Source organism: Rhinatrema bivittatum, chromosome 8 (genome assembly GCF_901001135.1).
Source record: "Rhinatrema bivittatum chromosome 8, aRhiBiv1.1, whole genome shotgun sequence".
In the NCBI taxonomy this organism is placed as follows: domain Eukaryota; kingdom Metazoa; phylum Chordata; class Amphibia; order Gymnophiona; family Rhinatrematidae; genus Rhinatrema; species Rhinatrema bivittatum.
The window spans coordinates 211,265,189-211,289,375 of NC_042622.1; the positions used below are offsets into that span (position 1 = coordinate 211,265,189).

Genomic DNA, 24,187 nt, shown 5'->3' on the forward strand with positions numbered 1-24,187 from the left:
GCCAAAAATGTATAAAGTCTTATGATATGTTAATTTAGTTTATGCAAATGGTGCGGCAAAGATTCTGCAGTTATTTAATAATGCTGAATGATTTTTAAAGCATGTTTTCATTATGTATGTATAGTTGTTACCAGCAGAGTACATTGGATCGAATGGGGTACAAATGTTTTAAATATATTTTTTCTCTTGCAATAGCAGCACTTAAAAGTGCTATTGAGAAACTGATGAGGCAGGCAAAAAAATACAATGTAAAAATCAAATAGAGTCACACATCCATGTGGAAGCTCACACAAAAATCATACTGAGGGAATCATGAGGCAGCACGCACAGGTGCCATCACACATGCTCAGTAAGAACTTTACTGAGCTTTGAGAGATATATTTGTTTGGTGTCAAATGACATCATGCACGTGTTATGGCTAATTTAGCCCTTAGATGGAGAATCTTGGGGTCATCTTTGATTCCCCTCTCTCTTTCTCTATACATCTAAAACACTACTAAAATGTGTTTTCTCTATACGGTCACCAAATCGGCCTCACCCCTTCTGGCACATACTACCAGAATTCTCATCCACTTTCACGTCTTGCTTAGATTTCTGGAACTTACTTCTTACGTCTTCCAATAAACCATCTCTTACCACTACAATTTATTCAAAATTCAGCTGTACAACTTTTCTTTTGCTAATGTTGCTACACTCGTATCCCCGTTCGAGTCACTACATTGGCTCCCTATTAAGTTTTGGCTTATAGTTCAAGCTCCTCTTACTTACCTACAAGAACTTTTATTCTGCAGCTCTTTACTCTCTTCTCTCACACTCCTCTCTGCTCATCAGGCAAGTCATTTTTAACCATGATCCTCCCCACTGCCAAATCTCAACTCTGTGCTTTTTGCCTTGTTGCATCATAAATTTGGAATAGACTTCCTGGATTGATAAGTCATGTTCCCTCTCTGCCTTATTCAAATCCAATCTAAATGCCCACCTTTTTGAGGCTTTTAAATCATAACCCATGATTATCCTGCTCACAGACTTATTGATTTTAACCATTTTCTTAATACATAAATTCCCAAAGTTTCTTTTGTCCTGTATGTTTGCTTGAATAGACTGTAAGCTCTACTGATCAAGGACTGTCTTGTATTTTTGTACAGCACTGCATACATTGAGCACTACTACAGAAGTGGTAAGTAGTAGCTGGAAAGTGTTAATGACAGAATGAAGTTTTCTATGATTATACCCAGAAGTTCAGCTCCTGCCTTCTTTTTTTCTCAAATTTTGTAACACACCATGTTTCAAAAAAGAAAAGCTAAACAAAACTGCTGTTATACTGGAAGTTCATTTCTGAAACGCTGTCAGTGCTACTAAGAATTCCTAGGCTTGTCAGACAGCACATCTCACCTTCCTCGGGAATTGCGTCTGGCAGTGGCGGGCTGACAGGCTGGACACTGCCACTCGCCTTCTGGTATGTCATAAAGTGCTGGTCTCAGACAGAAGAGGTGGAAGGCTTTATTACACTCATCACACAGGATCAACTTATCGTCTTCACCTAGCAGGGGAAAAAAGAAAAATGAATTCCAAAAAATTACCAAGCAGTACAGAGCTCTTCAACCAAAGACCAGCATGCGGATCATACATAAGGTGTTGAAGCAGCTGATAAAGTTCAAGCAGATTAGAAGCATTTGGGTAGTTTACAGATACACAGGGGCAAAGCCAAGGAATATTTTAACACAAATTTTTTGTATACCAATACAATACAATACCAATACACACCCAAAAAGACAATAACCCCCATCATCCAACTGACAACAGACCACCTAATATCTTTCAACACACCCCAACCATTCATCATTAACCCCTCATAATGTACTGCCAGACTTATCACACAACCCTCAATGTTACTCAGTGTTAATGATTATTATATATTAATACCTATATATATCAATTACTTTTTATTTATCAATCAACTTATAAGGTTACACAACATTCCTCACTGATACTCAATGTCACTCAATGTTCATAATATCACTCAGTGTCACCCATTGTTTCTATTGTTTCTAATGTTTCCAAATGTTTCCACTCTTTACTTAATATTAATTAACTCCCTGATGTTTTAATGTAAATCGCTGTTACAATTGATGTTTTAATGTAAATCGTTGTTACAATTGTAAACCGGAGTGAAGGACAACACCAAAACATTCAAATAAATAAATATTATGAACTTAAAATAATTAATACATTTTTTCTAACCTATCACATGCATGGGGGTATATTGTGGATTTTTCCCCTCACCATCTCAATTTCATCTTCTCTACATTTTTATTCATTTTTTGCTCGAAACTCTGCTTGCCCTTGTTTTACTGTTTCCTGTAGCATTCTCCTTCCTCATTTCTTCCTGAAACCAATGTTCCCTTCTTTTCTTCTTCCCCACAATTCCTTGTTACTGTATTTTTCGCTCCATAAGACGCACTTTTTTTTTCCTCCAAAAGTGGGGGGAAAATGTCTGTGCATTTTATGGAGCGAATATAAAAAAACAAAAAACCCCCCCAAACTACAACCTCCCCCACCCTCCTGACCCCCTAAAGACCTGCCAAAAGTCCCCAGTGATCCAGCGGGGGTCCGGGAGCGATCTCCTGCACTTGGGCCGTCGGCTGCCAGTAATCAAAATGGCTATGGATGGCCGGCACCATCTTGGCATGGGCCGTCCATTGCTCCTACCATGTGACAGGGGCCGACCAATGGCACCAGCAGCCCCTGTGACATAGTAAGGGCAAAGGGCCATCGGCGCCATTTTGATTACTGGCAGCAGACGGCCCAAGTGCAGGAGATCGCTCCCGGACCCCCGCTGGACCACCAGGGACTTTTGGCAAGTCTTGGGGGGGGATCAGGAGGGTGGGGGGTTGTAGTTAATTAAATTTAAAGTGTTGGGATTTGGGGGGGGTTTGGGAGGGTTTTCCCCCCACAGAAAGAACGATAAAAATTTTCTGATCCGGGGAGTGGACTGAAATGGCCCTCCCCAGACCCGAAAACGAAATGAGGACAAAATAAAATGTTATGCACTCCCCTAATTTGCTCCATAAGACGCACAGAAGCCCGGGAACAGAGCCGGTTTAGCACACCATATTTTTTTTTTTTTAATTTTCCCCCTCTGAATCCTAGGTGCGTCTACTCCAAAGTGCTTTTGATAAGCCAATCGTTGAAATACAGGAAGACATGAATCCCCCGTCTCTGAAGATATGTACCTACCACCGCTAGACACTTGGTAAAGACACAGGGCGCGGATGCCAGGCCAAAGGGCAGAACAAGATACTGATAGTGATTCCCATTGACAAGGAACTGTAGGTACTGCCGATCTGCCTGAAAGATGGGGTTATGAGTTTATGCGTCTTTTAGATCTTGGGAGCAGAGCCAGTCTCCCGCCTTGAGAAGAGGAATCAAGGTGCCCAGTGAAACCATTTTGAACTTTCTCTTTTACCAAGAAACGGTTTAGGGAACTCAGGTCTAAGATGGGCCAGAATCACCCCCATCTTCTTGGGGATTAGAAAATACCTGGATTAGAACCCTTTGCCATGCTGACTAGGTGGAACAAGTTTGATCGCCCAAACGAGAACAAGGGCAGAGAGTTCTACCTAAAGTATCTGTAAGTCCCCTGATAGTCTCCATCACAGACACGGGGGGAAAGGGATGGAACTTGCTGGAAGTGCAACCAGTAGCTGTGATGGACGATGGACAGGACCCAGAGGTCCATCAGTCTGCAAACAGCTGGAGCCAATACCTGACTGGGGGTGGGTGGGCCGTGTCCTGCGGTGAGGGCTGGCTCATGCTCCCTGGCCACCAGTCAAAACCCCGTGGAAGTATTCTGTGGCAGAACTGTGTGTTTGTTCGAGGTGCCTGAGGCTGCTTGGACCTCGCTCAGGGAGGAGGTCGTTGAGGTCTAGCCCTCAGAGCCGGCATAGTACCCTATTCCCTGCACAACATGGATTCAGAAACATTTTAGTACTGAGACTCTATTAGCATCTTTACAAGATATTATCCTTCGAGGAGCCGATAACAGCCAAACTTACTTTCTGATTATGCTATATATATCATCGGCATTTGATACAGTTAATCATAAAATTCTTTTGGATAGATTACATGAAATGGTATAAAGGACAATGCGTTGAAGTTGTTTGAATCTTAAAGAATAGATCTTTTAAAGTGAAATTTCAGGATAAAAAATCTCCATCAATTGATCTTCAACAAGGATAGTCTCTGTCTGCGACCCTTTTTAATATTTATATGCTGCCACTATGTAGAATTTTATCTGGTTTGAATCTCATGAATTTTATTTACGCAGACGATATTCAAATTTTAATAAAGTATTAACCCAAATTAATCTTTCACTGAATGCAAAAAAGACTGAAATTTTATATATCTGTCCTAAATTGACCCAAGCAAAGGAATTTGAAATTCAGGAAGCTTCTAAAAATTATCCCATTTCCCGGGAGGTCCAAGATCTAGTGATCTTTCTAGATTGTGAATTCACACTGAAAACGAGCGTTAAAAGAAATCATCAATGACTGGTATTTTAAATTGAATGTTCTAAAAAGATTAAAGCCACTTTTATTTCCAAAAGATTTCAGAACAGTTTTGCAAGCTATTGTCTTATCAAAATTGGATTACTGTAACTCGATGTTTTTGGGCCTGCCAGCGAATATTACTAGATCATTGCAAATGTTACAAAACTCTGCAGCTAGACTTTTAACAGGAACTAGAAGATCTGATCATATAACGCCAATATTAAAAGACCTTCACTGGTTGCCTGTTAAATACAGGGCTCAAAGTTCTCTCTCTAAATCACAAAACACTCTACAATGAAAAGATTGAATGGTTAACCTCAGCACTACATTTTCATATCCCATCAAGAATTACAAGATCAGCAGGTACAGGGATGTTACCCATACCATCCCCTAAAATTGCACATTTGAATAATGTTAGAGAAAGGGCTATTTCCATTGCCGGGCCACAACTGTGGAACCCCCTACCACAGGAATTAAGAATGGAATCGGACAGTAAAATATTTAAAAAGGGTATTAAGACTTGGCTATTCAAACAAGCCTTCAAAGAGTCTTAACTTAACGATTTATACCTCATTTATTATATATAGTTAGTTATCTATATTATCTCTGCCCTTTCTGTTCTGCACCTTTACTATTTAAATTTGTTAGTAATTATTCTGCTACATTATTGTTTTTATTAGTTTATTGAGAAACTTTGTATTTTCTTCTTTTCATTTTAATTTTGGAAATGCTAATATTTTTAAATGAATATTTGTTAATTAATGTAAACTGGTGTGATATGTTCTCTTGAAACATTGGTATATAAAAATCAATCAATAAATAAAATAAATAAATAGAAGAGCCTCTTTGGATATTGCCAAGGGGACTTCTTGGGAAGCTGTGTGTCAGAGGCACTAGCTGACAATCGCTGAAGGGTGTCTTGATAGGCCTTCAGTTGCGCTACCACCTCCTTGATTCTATCTCCAAATAGATTTTCCCCCGTGCATGGCAAGTTAGCTCGGCGGTCCTAGATTTCAGGCGTAAGTCATAGCCACGCCGTTCGATGAGCCCTGATTCCCGCCGTGGCGGTTCTCATGGCTGTCTCAAATAAGTCATTAAGCAGAGTGCACCTCATGCTTATTGCACTCCAGGCCCTGCTAGATAATGTTTTAGAAATCCTCCTGGAACTGCTGTGGTAGGCGGTCACTAAATTCAAGGGCCTGTTTCCACAGGTTCCTGGAGTACTGACCCATGTACATTTGGTAGCAAGCAATTTGAGCAGTTAATGTTGCGCCCTGAAACACTTGGCGTCCAAGGGCGTCAAGAGCCCTATGCTCCTGCCCTGGGGCAGCCGAGGCATAGGTGCGGACCCCCTTTGCCTTCTTCAAGGCTGACTATCACCATGGAATGTGGGGAACTGATGGGGCTCAACTCCGGTGGTAGGCTGGACCAGGCAAACTGCATCAGTCTTCCAGTTCACCAAGGGCACAGAGATGGTGTGCGCACAAAGGCAGGTTACCAGCTCCTTGAAAATATCATGGCAGCCACCACCTCTTTCGGGGCATCCATGAACTGCAGAATCTCAAGCATCCTGTGCTTAGTGTCCTGTTCTATCAAAAGCTGGAAAGGCACAGATTCTGCCATTGCTTTTACAAATCCTGTGAAGGAAAGATCCTTCGGGGGAGAATTTTGCCATTCCTCTGGTGGAGAGGGCTCTGAAGGCAGATCCTCTGATTCCTTAGTGGAGGATATGGAGGTCTTCCCTTCCCCAGGGGTCATAAGGGGCCTCCCCATCACTGCAACCCTCCGGGGAAGCGAGGGGTCGAAGACCCATCGTGGATGAGGTGTAGACTTCGATGGCACAGAGGAAAGGCCCGGAGGCATCAACGGGCCTTGAAGCTGTAGGAGCACTGATGGGTCCAACGACGTTGGCAACATCAAAGGTACTGATGGATTCGATCTCGATGGCCCTGGGAGGTGGTGAGGCGCCATGCGTTCCTGAGATGCCATCATACCTGATGGCCCTTCCTCGCCTGAGGAATCACTCACTGGTATAGGGGCTGGTGGCAGTGGCATCGGTGCTCCCCTTTGGCTGCGAAGGGGCTTGAGGCATCGGTGCCAGCTGCGTTGGTAGAACACCGAGCAGCATATTGAGCCGTTCCAATAATGGCGCAAGCACCAGTGGAGTCGGCCCCAATGCAACCGGAAGCTCGAAGCCCTGCAGGGCCTAGCCGACTGCTAACACATGCGCCTCTCCAACTCCTCCTCAAAAGCAGCAGAGGACAAAACAGCTTGAGGAGGCGGTGGAATCGGGACATCCCCCGGGAAGCACCAATCCCTCCACTGGTGTCGGTGGAAGACACCTAAAGGCTTCCGAGGGGGTCGCAGGGAACCACTTCCTCTGCTCGAGACCGCTTTGGAGGCGGCACTAATACCGATGCCTGTCCATGGTCTGGTTTAGAGGACAATGACAAATGGCTATGTTTCTTCGATTTTTCTTGATGGTCATCACAGTCTTTTCCTGGGATTGAAGAAAACAGCAAGGAACCCGACCGGGACGACAAAGACCGCAGATGGTCCCTGGCTCCAGCCTCGAATCCGGGGAATAGATGTGGGAGTGACCCTGACGGGGGTCGAAATTTGAACCTCCTTCCTGAGTAGGGTGGAGGGTCCCTTAGTCAAAGACGGATCTGGTCTTTTGGAGCCGAATAATTTTTCCATCTTGTTGAGACGTGCCACGGCCCTTTGGGGTTCCAACTGGGCACAAAGGTCACAACCGCGGATACTGTGGGACACCCCCAGGCAGAGAACGCAGACCTCATGGAGGTCTGTGATGGACATGGTCCAGAGCCACCAGCAAAAACTTGTTGATGCCATCGGAAAAAGTATGTGGCGTGCGGTCAATGGTTGGCAGACACTGGGAGATGAAACAGTCTGCGATCGACCGCAAATGATTGAGGGACTTACCAGGACGCAGAGAGCAGAACAGATAAAAATAAGAGACCCTATACGACGCAGGAAGCAACTTCTGAAAAACTGTGAAATAAATGCGACCTCACGATCACGAGGCAGCAGCTTTGCAGAAAAGAAGAGACTGAAGAGGGACCCCGTGTGGACACGTGGTTAGCGGCATGCTAAGTGAGCCAATCAAAGTTTCTAGAAGCTCTGACAAAGTTTTCCCTGCCAGGCTCCATCGGAAGATGTTACCCATATGTGAGGACTACCATCCTGCTTGTCCTTGGAGAAATTTCTTTACAGAGGTTGTGGGTAGATGTGTGTAATAACCTCCCAGTGGAAATGGTGGAGACAAAAACAGTATCTGAATTCAAGAAAGCATGGGATAAATGCAGGGGATCTTCAAGAAAGTGATGAATTTATAATGCTAAATTAATTGGATGGATGGGCAGACTGGATGGACCATACATTCTTTTTATACCATCACAGTTCTATGTTTCTATTTAAGCAATTCCTCCTCTTGCAGGTCTGGAATCATAGCCTCTTTCTGTTTGGTGCAATTTACTGGAAAATACTGTACTTTTCTGATCATTAGATGGCTCCTTCACAGATAAACTGCATAGCAACTGTTACTATAGAAACCCAAAGCTGCATAAGGAAAAAAAAAACAAGATTTGCCTAGCTGTCTGAGATGCAATACTAGGAAACGTGTACACTGGGCAGAGCTCAAGCAGGTTTGGAGGAAGACAACAATACAAGTAAGAAAACGGCTGAGGTACAGCACATGACAACTTATTATACCTTTCTTCCGACACACTTTGCATCTGGCATTCTCTGCAGACATATCCCATTTGATACATGCATCCAGCATCCCCAGAAGAACATGGAGCCGAGAGAAGGTCTGGGCCTCACGTATTGCTACCTTCCACTTTTCCACGGCAGATGCAACCTGCAGGAAGAAAGCAGAAGCAGGGTGAGAAAAATTGCTGGAACCTGACCCAAATATTGGGCAAGAGAAGAGACAGTAACTTTCCTCCATGCTCTGAACTGAGAATCAATCTATATAATTCTAAAGGATGAACTTTGTTAAAATGGGGGACTACCTCAAGTAGTTAAGCTGGATGGGAAATTCTAGGGGGAAGGACGACAATGGGAAAAATTAAAAAGCAATATAAGGGAAACTAACCTTTTTATTAGGAAAGTAAATAAAGGAAAGAGATAGGCTGTTTTGGTTTTCTAAAGGCAAGGAAAAATAAGGTTAGAGTTCATAAACTACAAGAGATCACAGAAAAAGGAAAACAGGCAATGATATCTGGAGAAGCTGAAAAGACGCTGGGAAAGTAGTCAAGAATGCAAAGTTCCAAATGGAAGGAAAAAAAACACAGTAAAATGGGGGGCAAGACACTTTTTTAGATATATTAGTGATAACAGGAAGTCCAAAAGTAGCATTATGAAATTCAAATGAAGGGGAGGAAAATGTAGAGGTTGACTTGGAAAAAGCAAAACTGCTGAAGTATAACTCTAGCAGCTGCTATGATAGTGTCGGCCTAACTACATCCCTCCCTCTACCAAACCCATTACTCCCCACACTCAGATGTAACACCCCATCATGACTTGGTACAGTATTCATAGCAATGAAATAATGACAAGAGAATAGCAATTGGATATAAGAGGATATAGTCCCCTTAAATAATCACACCCAAGCTGAGATGTTAATCATCAAAACAGGCTATGCCTCCTCCTCCACTGCCCACCGTGGTACCAAGCAAGGGGGCCTCCCAAGGTTATGGATGCCCCATGTGCTACCCAAGGTGCCAGTCCACTACTGACCTGTACTGTGATGCATCCCTGCACCATGTCCAAAACACCCCCCCCCCACCACCAACTCGGGTACCTGCCATGAGCATGAGCTAAGGCATGCCCTTGCCTTATGCCCCTCACCAAAATTCAGCTGTGGCCAACATCGCTCCCAAAACAGGTCCTCCAAAGCCTCCTGTAGAGCATTGTTGAACATATCATAGCCGATGTCCAACAGATGAACTTTGGCCAGCCTAAACGTGCCCTCGCAATGGACATCTGCCCACTCATGTCCAATTTGGTGTCCACCAAGCTTTTAAGTCCACATGCTGATCTGGCAGTTGACATTCTTGTGCCCTCTCCTTCACAACTTTGAATCACTCAATTTTGGGCACAGAATGATGTCAGAGTATGAGTGTGCGGGAACTAGGAGGCCAGTTTGGCCAAGTCAGCTTTAATACTCTTAATCAATTGCTTGTTCGATAGGTTGCCCAGGTCATTGCCCCCACAGATATATTGAGGGCATTAGGAGAGGCAGACGAATCTCTCAACCGCCAAAGAAGGGGTAACAATTGCTCCCAGCCCATACCCCACTTGCCTATCCAAGTCACGATAAGCCCACGAAGCACTAAACCAAAATATGGTCCATAGAGGTGATCATACGCCTTCCTAACAGACCAATGCACAAAAGAATGTCCGATAATCCTGCAGTCCATTGAACCCAGCTCCAATCTACATAGTTAACAGTTATGAATAGTTGCACTCGCCCAATCCAATCTGATATAAGCATTACCTGCGGCGGATCTCCATCTTCCTATTTGCTATATTGTATAGATCCATAAATCTGCTTGTGCAGTGCTAGTTGCCACACCAATCCTAAAGGAATGGGTGGTACATTTTTTAGTATCCAGGCTCATTTTGGTTACTGCCACTTTGAGCACAGCCGAAAACTAATATCTGGTCACTGGGATCTGATCGGCATGCACAAGTAAATGGCCATTCGGCCCTCTGGCGGTGTACAAGTATTTCTCCATGTTCTGATCAGAACAAGTGGTGTACGACGATGTGCTTCAAGGAAAGGACTGCACCCTTGCCCACCTGATCAGTTTTCAACCTGTGTATCTTTATGCAGAGTGTTTGAGCTGTACATGTCATGTTCCACAACAGTATGGTGCTGGTAACCAAATCTTTCTTGGCGGGGGCCACAAGCTCACTCATGCGTAAAGTGCCAAAGAAAGCCAGTGAGAAGGCTAAGTGGAACCAGTTGGCTTCGAAATCTGAATCACAGTTGAATGCCAACAAAATCCATAAGTTCCCCAGCAGGCCATGCATAATTGGAAGCCGTGAGTCCATTGCTGGCCCCAACTTTCTTGACCAATCTGCCAACATCTTCTTCAACAGAAAGGACTTTGTAGGATCCCCCATCCACAAGCCTTTGTGAAAAAGGCCAGGCATGCTAGATGACTAACCACTGAGCCTCTGGAAGCACCCATGTCTTTGGCTGAGGAGACTTACTTCACCATCAAGCACTGGCCCCGTCACCCAAACGTGCTGCATCAGGAATCCCTTCATGTACTCATAACTTCTGCAGTATGCAGACCACGTTGCTGGAGTCAAGGATCCCCATAAGTCCCAGGTGGTTGAGGACTAATCGTCCACAAGTGGTCCAGTATTAGAGTTCCCAAATTCGTCTGCCATGGGTACCTGCTTACGAAACAAATCCCACTTAGCATGAAATAAGGAATCAGCAATGCCATTACAAACCCCCGTGCCTTGCCCTGACTGTGGTATTGATGCGCAAGCCAGCAAGGACAACCTCCCTTACCAAGTCAAAAACCTTGAGGCATTTCGCTGATTGCCTGCTCTTAAGACCTGGACCACCGCTTGGTTATTGCACCAAAATATAATATGCTTGTCCCTTAATTTTTTGCTCCATAGTAACAGGGCTTCTAAGATGTGAAATAGCTCCAGAAATGTGATGCTCCGAGTTAAAACTGCTTCGACCCATGGGGGCTGGTCAAGGCGTGGCGCATCATGCTCCTTGACAAAATACCTCAAAGCCCCTGCCAAATGAAGCATCTGAGTGTATATCCAAGTCTCTGCTAGAAAACGGGGGCTCCTGCCACATGGACACCCCATTATATTTGTCCAGAAATGATGCCCATATGGAGATGTCTCCGCAAATGGCCTTTGATACCCTCAAAAGGTGTTGCAGCCTTCTGATGCCCACTGTGGCGACATCCAGCATCCTCAGAAACACTTGCCCCATGGGGATCTCTTGACAGGCGAAATTCAATGTGCCCAAAATGGCTTGCACAGAGCGCAGCATAGGTTTTTCGCTGTCAATGCCTGCCTCAGCATAATGAAGATATTACTTACCTGATCATTTAGTTAAGAACATGCCAAACTGGGTCAGACCAAAGGTCCATCAAGCCCAGCATCCTGTCTCCAACAGTGGTCAATCCAGGCCATAAGAACCTGGCAAGTTCCCAAAAATTAAGTCTATCCCATGTTACTGTTGCTAGTCAACTTAATTAATAGCAGGTATGGACTTCTCTTCCAAGAACTTATCCAATCCTTTTTCAAACCCAGCTACACTAACTGCACTAACCACATCCCCTGGCAAAAAAATTCTAGAGTTTAATTGTGCGTTGTGTGAAAAAGAACTTTTTTCTCCAATTAGTTTTAAATGTGCCACATGCTAACTTCATGAAGTGCCCCCTAGTACTTTTATTAGCCGAAAGAGTAAATAATCGATTCACATTTACTCGTTCTAGACCTCTCATGATTTTAAACACCTCTATCATATCCCCCTTCAGCCATCTCTTCTCCAAGTTCAAAAGTCCTAACCTCTTTATTCTTTCCTCATAGGGGAGCTGTTCCATCCCCTTTATCATTTTGGTCGCCCTTCTCTATCGCAACTATAACTTTTTTGAGATGCGGCAACCAGAATTGTACACAGTATTCAGTCTCACCATGGAGCGATACAGAGGCATGACAACATTTTCTGTTTTATTCACCATTCCCTTTCTAATAATTCCCAACATTCTGTTTGCTTTTTTGACTGCCGCAGAACACTGAACCGACTATTTCAATGTGATATCCACTGATGCCTAGATCTCTTTCTTGGGTGGTGGCTCCTAATATGGAACCTAACATTCAGGCTGATACAGTAAGGAGCGGTAGGAAGAGCTGCGTTAGTGCCTGGTACACCCGCGTTTGCCGCACGCACAGTCCGGCTCACCTACCGCTCGATACTGTATTAAAATCGCATGCAAATGCAAGCCACGTCCAAGGAGCATCCATGAAGCGTTAGGCCCGCACAACCTATTTTACTGTATAGGCGCTTTATACAGCACCTATACAGTATCCTGGGTGCGCTGGTACCTGTCATTTCAAATGTCATTTCAAATAACAGGCACCAGGAAGTGGATCCCAACTTTAACCAAAGAAAACCTAAAACCTAAAATCCCCTCCTCCTGAAGCGACTCGACATGTAAAATATGTAAAACCTAAAATCCCCTCCTCCCGAAGCGACTGGACATGTAAAATATGTAAAACCTAAAAACCTAAAACCCCCTCCCTCCCGAAGCAACTCGACATGTAAAATATGTGAATAAGTGTAACCAACTTACTTTTTGTTTCTTTTTCAGCCTCCTCTGCTGTCCTCCGGAGGGGGCAGCCGGCGGCGAAAGCGGCTTCCAGCGGCCCCCGCCGGCGCAGATGGACGAACGCACACCTGTAGTGCACGGGCGCTCAAGCCAATGAAAGCACATGAACGGGCGTGCGTTCGTCCGTCTTCGCCGGCGGGGCCGCTGGTAGCCGCTTTCGCCGCCGGCTGCCCCCTCCGGAGGACGGCAGAGAAGGCTGAAAGGGCTGAAAAAGAAACAAAAAGTAAGTTGGTTACACTTATTCACATATTTTACATGTCGAGTCGCTTCGGGAGGAGGGGATTTTAGGGTTTTTTTGGGGGGAAGTTTGCCGTCTACCTATACCCCTGCCTGTAACGCAGGGGTAGGTGGTAAATTAGCAGGTTAAACGCACGGCTAAACTGCAGGTTAAAAAGGCGATAGTCGGGGCGCGCGTTACTGAATGGGGGGAATAGCTAATCCGATCGTTTACATCTCATATACATGTCGCGGGCAGAAAGGGGTACCCGTTGATTTAAAGAAGTGGTAAGGATGGGTTAAAAGGGATAGTGAACCGCGGGTTGGGCTAACGCGGCAAAATTGTGAGTAGAAAGCGGGTTAGAAGCAGGGTAACAGCGGACGCACTTTACTGTATCGGCCTGATTGTATAATTATAGCATGGGTTATTTTTCCCTATATGCATCACCTTGCACTTATCCACATTAAATTTCATCTGCCATTTGAATGCCCAATTTTCCAGTCTCACAAGGTCTTCCTGCAATTTATCACAATCTGCTTGTGATTTAACTACTCTGAATAATTTTGTATCATCTGCAAATTTGATTATCTCACTCGTCGAATTTCTTTCCAGATCATTTATAAATATATTGAAAAGTAAGGGTCCCAATACAGATCCCTGAGCACTCCACTGCCCACTCTGTTCCACTGAGAAAGTTGTCCATTTAATCCTACTCTGTTTCCTGTCTTTTAGCCAGTTTGTAATCCACAAAAGGACAGCGCCACCTATCCCATGACTTTTTTACTTTTCCTAGAAGCCTCTCATGAGGAACTTTGTCAAACGCCTTCTGAAAATCCAAATACACTACATCTACTGGTTCACCTTTATCCACATGTTTATTAACTCCTTCAAAAAAGTGAAGCAGATTTGTGAGGCAAGACTTGCCTTGGGTAAAGCCATGCTGACTTTGTTCCATTAAACCAGAGCTTTCCAAACTTTTCATGTTGGTGATACTTTTTAGACAAAATTTCACCACACAGTAATTCAGTCTACTAGCAAACCAGAGGTTAAAGGTTAAGCGAACAAAACGTATTTCGACAATTTATGTATGTTTCCTTAAATATATACATAACTTTTTGTGGATTATATAATGTTACATCCACACTGACCCCCAGGCAGCTCCCATTCATTCTCACACCGCTCCCTCCCCACCCCCCAGGCATGTACACATTCATTCTCACACACACAGAAACCTAAAGGCAGGCAGGCACCAATTTATTCTTACACACACACACCACACACAGGTCGGTACCTATTGTCACACAGACAGACCCCAGGAAGACACCCATTCATTCTCATACACAGATACAGCCTCAGGCAGGCACTCATACATTCACACATATACACCCCCAGGCAGACTCCTATTTATACACTTGCACACACTGAAAGCAGCCCCCCTCTCTTTTTTTTTTGCCAGCAACCTCAGAGCCTCTCTCATTCCTCTGCTACTGCTGTCATGTGGATATTTGGGGAGGTGCTGATTGCTGCTACTGGCACTGAAGCCCATTCTACTGCCTCCTCTGTGCAGGCCCCGTGGTATAAAATATTTGTGGGCTCCCACTTCTTTCATGCCGATCTCGTACATTGTGAGATCGGCATAGAGCAATTGCTACTCTTGCACATTACCAAAGATTTCATGTGCCAATCACTAAAAAGTTTTTGTTTTTTTACCTTTGCTGTCTGATCTTAGTTTTCTAATCAGATGGTCACAGGCTTTTTTTTCCACCTTCCCTTTCTTGTTTTTTTTGCCAATTCCTTTTACAGGAACTTTTTTTTTTCTATTTCTTTTCTCTCCATCTGTCTTCATCCCTCAAGCACACAATCAGGTTCTCATTCTCACAGTGGCCCTACTACCGGGTTTCCTTCTCTTCTCGGGCCATCGCGACGTGGGATATGCAGCGGCCCATTAACGCTGCTCTTCTTCAGTACATAGCAGATGCTCCTCCTCCTTCCTGCCCACATGGCTCCAGCAATGTTTTTCTTCCGGGGCTGCACAGGCAGGAAGGAGGAGGAGTGAACGTGACCCTTTTCTTTGGGCTGTGGTGAGGTAAGCTCCACCACAGTCCCGATCTTCCTGCTGTAGTTCCCTGCTTCCGCCGGCCCTGCTACTATGTGAACCGGGCGCCACATCTTCACACTGCAGGCGACACTAACCTGTCGCGACACACAGTTTGGAAAGCTCTGCATTAAACCATGTCTTTCTATATGTTCTGTAATTTTGATATTTAGAACACTTTCCACTACCGTATTTTTCGCTCCATAAGACGCACTTTTTTCCCCCCAAAAGTGTGTGGGGGGGGGGGGGGGGGAATGTCTATGCGTTTTATGGAGCGAATATAAAAAAAATTTTTTAATTAATTACAATCCCCCACCCTCCTCCAAGACTTGCCAAAAGTCCATGGTAGTCCAGCGGGGGCCCTGGGAGCGATCGCCCCCTCTCGGGCATTCGGCTGCCAGTAATCAAAATGGCGCCGTGGCCCTTTGTTCTTCCCATGTGACAAGGGCTACTGATGCCATTGGTCGGCCCCTGTCACATGGTAGGAGCAATGGATGGTCCACGCCATTTCCATGATGGCCTTATCTTCTCTAAGTGCCTCTTTAAGAACATGCCATACTGGGTCAGACCAAGGGTCCATCAAGCCCAGCATCCTGTTTCAAACAGTGGCCAATCCAGGCCATAAGAACCTGGCAAGTACCCAAAAATTTAGTCTATTTCATGTTACTGTTGCTAATAATAGAGGTGGCTATCATATAAGTCAACTTAATAGCAGGGTAATAGACTTCTCGTCCAAGAACTTATCCAATCCTTTTTTAAACACAGCTATACTAACTGCACTAACCACCATCCTCTGGCAACAAATTCCAGAGTTTAATTGTGCGTTGAGTGAAAAAACTTTCTCCAATTACTTTTAAATGTGCTACATGCTAACTTCATGGAGTGCCCCCTAGTCTTTCTATTATCCGAAAGAGTAAAAAACCGATTCACATCCACCCGTTCTAGACCTATTATGATTTTAAACACCTCTATCATATCCCCCCCCTCAGCCGTCTCTTCTCCAAGCTGAAAAGTCTTAACCTCTTTAGTCTTTCCTCATAGGGGAGCTGTTCTATTCCCTTTATCATTTTGGTAGCCCTTTTCTCTGTACCTTCTCCATCGCAATTATATCTTTTTTGAGATGCGGCGACCAGATTATACACAATATTCAAGGTGCGGTCTCACCATGGAGCGATACAGAGGCATTATGACATTTTCCGTTTTATTCACCATTCCCTTTCTAATAGTTCCCAACATTCTGTTTGCTTTTTTGACTGCCGCAGCACACTGAACCGACAATTTCAATGTGTTATCCACTATGACACCTAGATCTCTTTCTTGGGTTGTAGCACCTAAATTGGAACCTAACATTGTGTAACTATAGCATGGGTTATTTTTCCCTATATGCATCACCTTGCACTTGTCCACATTAAATTTCATCTGCCATTTGGATGCCCAATTTTCCAGCCTCACAAGGTCTTCCTGCAATCTATCACAATCTGCTTGTGATAGATTTTGTATCATCTGCAATTTTGATTACCTCCCTCGTCGTATTTCTTTCCAGATCATTTATAAATATATTGAAAAGTAAGTGTCCCAGTACAGATCCCTGAGGCACTCCACTGCCCACTCCCTTCCACTGAGAAAACTGTTCATTTAATCCTACTCTGTTTCCTGTCTTTTAGCCAGTTTGTACTAATCCACGAAAGGACATCGCCACCTATCCCATGACTTTTTATTTTTCCTAGAAGCCTCTCATGAGGAACTTTGTCAAATGCCTTCTGAAAATCCAAGTACACTACATCTACCGGTTCACCTTTATCCACATGTTTATTAACTCCTTCAAAAAAGTGAAGCAGATTTGTGAGGCAAGACTTGCCTTGGGTAAAGCCATGCTGACTTTGTTCCATTAAACCATGTCTTTCTATATGTTCTGTGATTTTGATGTTTAAAACACTTTCCACTATTTTTCCTGGCACTGAAATCAGGCTAACCGGCCTGTAATTTCCCGGATCTCCCTGGAGCCCTTTTTAAATATGTGGGTTACATTAGCTATCCTCCAGTCTTCAGGTACAATGGATGATTTTAATGATAGGTTACAAATTTTTACTAATAGGTCTGAAATTTCATTTTTTAGTTCCTTCAGAACTCTGGGGTGTATACCATCCGGTCCAGGTGATTTACTACTCTTCAGTTTGTCAATCAGGCCTACCACATCTTCTAGGTTCACCATGATTTGGTTCAGTCCATCTGAATCATTACCCATGAAAACTTTAACCCCTCATCATCTAATGGTCCAACTGACTCCCTCACAGGTTTTCTGCTTCAGATATATTTTTTTAAAGTTTTTACTGCGAGTTTTTGCCTCTATGGCCAACTTTTTTTCAAATTCTCCCTTAGCCTGTCTTATCAATGTCTTAGAATAAACTTGCCAACACTTATGCTTTATCTTATTTTCTTCTGTAGGATCCTTCTTCCAATTTTTGAATGAAGATCTTTTGGCTAAAATAGCTTCTTTCACTCACCTTTTAACCATGCCGGTAATCGTTTTACCTTCCTTCCACCTTTCTTAATGTATGGAATACATCTGGACAGTGCTTCTAGGATGGTTTTTTGGGGTTTTTTTGTTTTTGTTTTTTTAACAATGATCATGCCTCTTGCACATATTTTACATTTGTAGCTGCTCCTTTCAGTTTTTTTCTAACTATTTTTCTCATTTTATCAAAGTTTCCCTTTTGACATTTTAGTACAAGAGTTGTGGATTTCCTTACTGTTCCCCCTTCCAGTCATTAATTCAAATTTGATCATATTATGATCACTATTGCCAAGCGGCCCTACCACCGTTACCTCTCTCACCAAATCCTGTGCTCCACTGAGAATTAGATCTAAAATTGCTCCCTCTCTCATCGGTTCCTGAACCAATTGCTCCATAAAACTGTCATTTATTCCATCCAGGAACTTTATCTCTCTAGCATGTCCCGATGATACATTTACCCAGTCAATATTGGGGTAATTGAAATCTCCCATTATTACCACACTACCAATTTGGTTAGCTTCCCTAATTTCTCTTAGCATTTCACTGTCCGTCTCACCATCTTGCCCAGGTGGATGGTAGTATACTCCTAACACTATAGTCTTCCCCAACACATAAGGGATTTCTACCCATAAACATTTGATTGTGCATTTAGTCTCATGCAGGATGTTTATCCTGTTGGACTCTATGCCATCCTGGACATAAAGCGCTACAGCCTCCTGGGTGCTTCTCTCTGTCATTGCGATATTTGTACCCTGGTATAGCACTGGGCCATTGGTTATCCTCCTTCCACCATGTCTCTGAGATGCCAATTAAGTCCATGTCATCATTCACTGCTATATATTCTAATTCTTACTTCTTAGACTTCTGGCATTAGCTTACAAACATTTCAATGTTTGTTTTTTGTTTGTATTTTCATTCTGCTTTTTAATTGATAAGGATAAGTTAGAATTTTTTAGCTCAGGTTAAGTTTTTAGTTACAGGCACTTGGACTACTTTTCTTAATGGAACCTCACTGTCCGGATGCCCTAATTCGAATACGTCATTAGTATCCTTTGAAGATACCTCCCTCCGAACCATGCACTGTTGAGTTGTTCTAGTTTAAAAGCTGCTCTCTCTCCTTTTTAAAGGTTAGCGCCAGCAGTCTGGTTCCACCCTGGTTAAGGTGGAGCCCATCCCTTCGGAAGAGACTCCCCCTTCCCCAAAAGGTTCCCCTGTTCCTTACAAAACTGAATCCCTCTTCCTTGCACCATCGTCTCATCCATGCATTGAGACTCCAGAGCTCTGCCTGCTTCTGGGGACCTGAGCGTAGAACAGGGAGCATTACAGAGAATGCTACCCCGGAGTTTCTGGATTTAAGCTTTCTACTTAAGAGCCTAAATTTGGCTTCCAGACCCTCCCACCCACATTTTCCTATATTGTTGGTGCCCACATGTACCATGACAGCCGGCTCCTCCCCAGCACTGTCTAAAATCCTATCTAGGTGATGCGTGAAGTCCACCACCTTTGCACCAGGTAGGCATGTTACCAGGCGATCCTCACGCCCACCAGTCACCCAGTTGTCTACATTCCTAATAATCGATTTATTAACTATGGTGGCTGAGCTAACCCTTCCCTCTGGGCAGTAGGCCTTGGAGACACATCATTGGTGCGAAAGGACAATGCACCACCTGGAGAGCAGGTCCTTGCTACAGGATCCTTTCCTGCTGCACCAGGTTGATGCTCTCTGATCATGAGACCATCTTCCTCCAAGGCAGCATCAGGGCTGCCAGTCTGAAGTTAGGACTTGGCTACTATGTCCCTGAAGGTCTCATCTATATACCTCTGTCTGCCTCAGCTCCTCAAGATCTGCCACGCTAGCCTCCAGAGATCGGACTCGCTCTCTGAGAGACAGGAGCTCTTTGCATCGCATGCACAATTTTTCACCGATGGGTAAAAAATCATACATGTGACACTATGCAAAAGACTGGACTGCTGCCTTCATCTCAAATTTGTTCAGTTCCTAGTTAAGTTTTAGATTGCTATGGGAGTAGGAATGTGTCTAATTAGTGTCCTTTAACTATATTAGTGAATTCATTATGTGTCTGGTAGTGGCCTACAAAGGAATGATCAAACTCTCAATAAGGTGTGGGGGAATATGTGAAGTTAAAAAGCTGTTTTTTTGGTTTTGTTTTTTTTAGTATGAAAGTGGCACCTGCCTATAAATTAAAAGATGAGCTAGGGGTGGGTTGGAAATACAAACTGCCTAACTTCTGTTTATTCACTGCCTTACTGACTATTAAAAGCACAAACGCACACACTAAATAATATTCCCCAATAGTTAACTTCGCCCCAATACTTTTAAAAAAAGAAAAATTCAAGCAAAACTTACGGATTCCTTTCAGCCACCAGCAAGGTGATCCTCTCCTCTCAGTGCTCCCACTGTATTAGTTTTCCTTAGTGTACACAGATGGACTCAAGACCAATGGGTTATGTTCTCCTGCCAGCAGATGGAGGAGGAGTCAGGTTGCAAAGTTGATGTCACTGTACATATACTCCTGCAGTGACCTCAGCTTTCGTAGTATTCTCTTTAAAAGCCAACATGGACATACTAGAGAAAGGACTTAATTGAAAATATGACTAAAAATGGATAACTGTAATCGTACTCAACCAACCTTAATCTAGGGATTGGATGAACACTTACCCATGATCCGTTGGATTTGAGGCCCATTCCACCTGTGGAACAGATCTTGGGCAGCCGAGGGCAGGATGCTGAGTCCATCTGTCTACACTAAGGAAAATGAAATTATCAGGTAAGTAATTTCTTCATTTCCTAGTGTGTAGTCAGAAGGACTCAGGACCAGTGGGATGTACAAAAGCTACTCCCAATCGGGGCGGGAGGCTGCCCATGGTCCGGTCAACATTGCCTGTGCAAAGGCAGCATCCTCTTGGGCCTGTACGTCCAGACGATAAAACCTGGAGAAGGTGTGCAAAGACTACCACGTTATCATCTGGCAGATATCGACGAGAGACAGCAGTCTGACCTCAGCCCATAAGACCGCCTTAGCCCTAGTGGAATGGGCTCTAATAGAGAAGATAATAGCTTCCCAGCTTCCACATAGGCTCCCGTGATCACCATCATAATCCAGCGAGTTATGGTAGCCCACAAAGCTGGTTTGCCCTGCTTCCTTCTGCCATGAAGGACAACAGGCGGTCTTGTCTTTCAGACTGGTTCTGAGACTTCCAGACACCATACTAAAAGTCTCTTAATATCCAAATGACAGACAAGACGATATTCCTCTGCATCCTTGAGTTTATCTAGGGATGGCAATGAAATGGATTGATTCAAATGAAACTTCGAGACTACCTTGGGCAAGAAGGATGGGACGGTATGTAGCTGTAATACCCCTGGAATCATTTGGAGGAATGGTTCACAGCGCGATAATGCCTGCAGTTCAAAGATGCAACATACCAAGCATATAGCCACCAGGAACACAGTTTTCAAAGTCAATAAATGCAAGGAAAGACTGCGCAGTGGCTGAAAGGAAGGACCCGCCAAAAATTCCAGCACTAAATTAAGATTCCACAAGGGAAACGGCAATGCAAGGGATGGTGAAGGTGTTTCACTCCCTTCAGAAATCAAGCCTCATCTGGATGAGCTGACAGGGAAACCCTATTCACCTCACCCCTGAAACAGGAGAGAGCTGCTACCTGCACCTTCAAGGAGTTAAGGGCCAAACCTTTACTCAAGCCACCCTGCAAAAATTCTAAAATAAGTGATTTTAACCACCTGAGGGAAGGCACAGTGTTCTTCGCACCAGGCCTCAAGTACTCTCCAGCCCCGCACATACGCTAGGGACATAGAGAACTTCCGAGCGCGGAGTAAGCCGACAATTACCGCCGCAGAATATCCCCACTTCACCAGACGAGTCCTCTCAAGTGCCAGCCCGTAAGACAGAATAGAGTCGAATCCTCATGAAGGACTGGTCCCTGCTGTAACAGGTCTCTCTGTGATGGGAGGCGCAGAGAGCACGGATGCATGGGCCAATCTGGAGCTGCTAGTAGGATGAGTCTCTAGTGATGTTTGATTCTGCGTATGACCCTGCCCAGCAGGGGCCAAGGAGGGAAGGCATATAACTCATCCTCTGGCCAGACCTGAACAAGATCGTTGATTCCCAGGGATCATGGATCTCTTCTGCGACTGAAGAATCGAGGGACCTTTGCATTGTGGGATGCAGCTAGCAGGTCTATTGATAGGAGGCCCCAATGATCTACTATCAGTTGAAACACTTTGGCTGACAACCCCCACCTCTCCTGGATCCACAGTCTTCCTGCTTAAAGTCTGCTCTGACGTTGTCTTTTCCTGCGGTGTCGGAGGCTGAGATCTGTAGATGTACTTCTGCCCACCCCATAAGGAGTTCTATCTCCTGTGACACTTGCTGGCTCTTGGTTCCTCCCTGGCAGTTGATGTAGGCCACTGTCATTGTGTTGTCCGATATCATGCAGACCACCTGGCCCTGAAGTCTGTGGCTGAACTGTAAACACACCAGTCTGACTGCCCAGGCTTCCAGGCAATTAATATTCCAGAGGGCCTCTTCTTCTGTCCAACGTCCCTGGGCCATCAGTTCCAGACAGTGAGCTTTCCCAGCCTCAGAGACTCGCGACTGTGGTGAGAACCAGCCAGTTCGGAGAGGACAGGGACACACCCCTCCTCAGAAGAGTTTCCTGTAACCATCACTGGAGGTGACAGCAGACTACCATCGGTAAGTGGAGATGAACCGAATGGTCTTGAGATCATGGGTTCCAACATGATAGTAATGAGTGTTGAAGAGTACGCATATGTGCCCTTGCCTACGGTACTACTTCCAGGGTTGCCACGATCAAACTGAGAATTTGGAGATAGCTCCACATCATCAGGTGTATTGTGTTCACCAACTGACGCACCTGGTACATCAACTTCTGTATCTGTGCGGACGGAAGAAAGACCTTGCCCCGTCTGGTGTTGACACACTCCCAGGTACTCCAAGGACTGGGAAGGCTTGAGGCTGCTCTTCCTAAGGTTTACTACCCATCTGAGTTCCTTTAGAAAGAGATCACCATGTTAGGCACCAGGAGGCTCTCTTCCACAGACTTGACCCGGATCAGGCAATCGTCCAAGTATGGGTGCACCAGGATCCCATCTTTTCTCAATGCTACTGCCACAATCACCATAATCTTGGAAAAAGTGCTGGGGGCAGTAGCTAAGCCAAAGGGCAACGCCCAAAACTGATGACAACCCAGCACCGCAAAGCGTAGGAAATTGTGGTGTTCCTGTCAGACTGGAATATGTAAGTAGGCCTCAGATAGATCCAGGGAGGTTAGGAATTCTCCCAGTTGTACGGCCATTATCAAGGAGCTTAAGGTCTCCATGTGAAAATGAGTCACTCGCAAGTGATGGTTGATGTTCTTGAGGTCCAGGATACAGCAGAAGGAGCCTTCCTTCTTGGATATGACAAAATAAATGGAAAAACACCCCGTATTTTCCTGGGGCGTAGGTGCAGGGCTCACAGCCCTCATCCTGAGGAGTCTTAGAAGTGTAATCTCCACTGCCTGCTTCTTGTGCTGGGAGTGGCAAGGAGACATCATGAATACGTCCAGAGGAGCGGTGTGGAATTCCAGTGCATATCTTTCTTGTATGACTTCCAGTACCCATTTGTCTGAAGTAATCTTGACCCACCATTGGTAAAATGAGATAGACAACCCTGTATCTCCTTGTCCCAAAGGTGGGTCGGTAAAATTTCATTAGGGAATTTGGGACGAGCCTGAACCCGTACCTGCCCCTCATCTTGAGCTGCCGGATACGAAAGGACTGGGATCTCCCAAAGGGTTGAGACCTCTGAAATGTCAAATTTCTTTAGGGGCAAAAATGCTGGGAACCCCTGGAATGACCCCTCATATGTGAGGGGTGCTGTAGTTGCTTCCTCATCTTCCAATAACTGGGGAACTGGAGATTCTCTCCTTTACTGGCCAGCTTCTCCAACTCGCTCCCAAATAGGAGTGAGCCTTTAAAGGCATCTTTGTAAGATTAGTTTTGGAGATTGCGTCAGCTAACCAGTTCCACAGCCATAGCTGTCTGGCCGCCACCACTGAGGCCACATCTCTGGCTGAAGTATAGACTAAATCAGAGCCTGCGTCTGTTAAGATGGGTTCCATAAGTGCTCTGGAATTCACTCCCAAGACGTCAACCTCCGGAGAGAGAAACACACATGAATGAGCCACCAGAGCGCAACAAGAAGCGATCTGTATGTCCATTGCTACAGCGTCAAAGGTTTAAGGATAGATTCAATCCATCTATCATGCGCATCTTTTAAGGCCGCTCCTCCCTCCATTGGGATAGATGTTCGCTTAGAGACAGCTCAGACCAGCGCATCCACTTTAGGGAAATGCAAATGT

The 24,187-nt window shown here is 44.6% G+C and overlaps 1 protein-coding gene across 1 annotated transcript in view; it reads right to left on the reverse strand.

The window, feature by feature from the left end:
* The window catches only part of BAZ1B (bromodomain adjacent to zinc finger domain 1B), a 328,954-nt gene that overhangs the window by 81,420 nt on the left and 223,347 nt on the right, over positions 1-24,187 (reverse strand). The window contains exons 14-15 of the mRNA XM_029612999.1: positions 8,286-8,433; positions 1,393-1,540 (exon numbers count right to left, since the gene is read on the reverse strand). Coding sequence (XP_029468859.1) covers positions 1,393-1,540; positions 8,286-8,433 — 296 coding nt within the window. The remainder of the gene's footprint in view (positions 1-1,392; positions 1,541-8,285; positions 8,434-24,187) is intronic.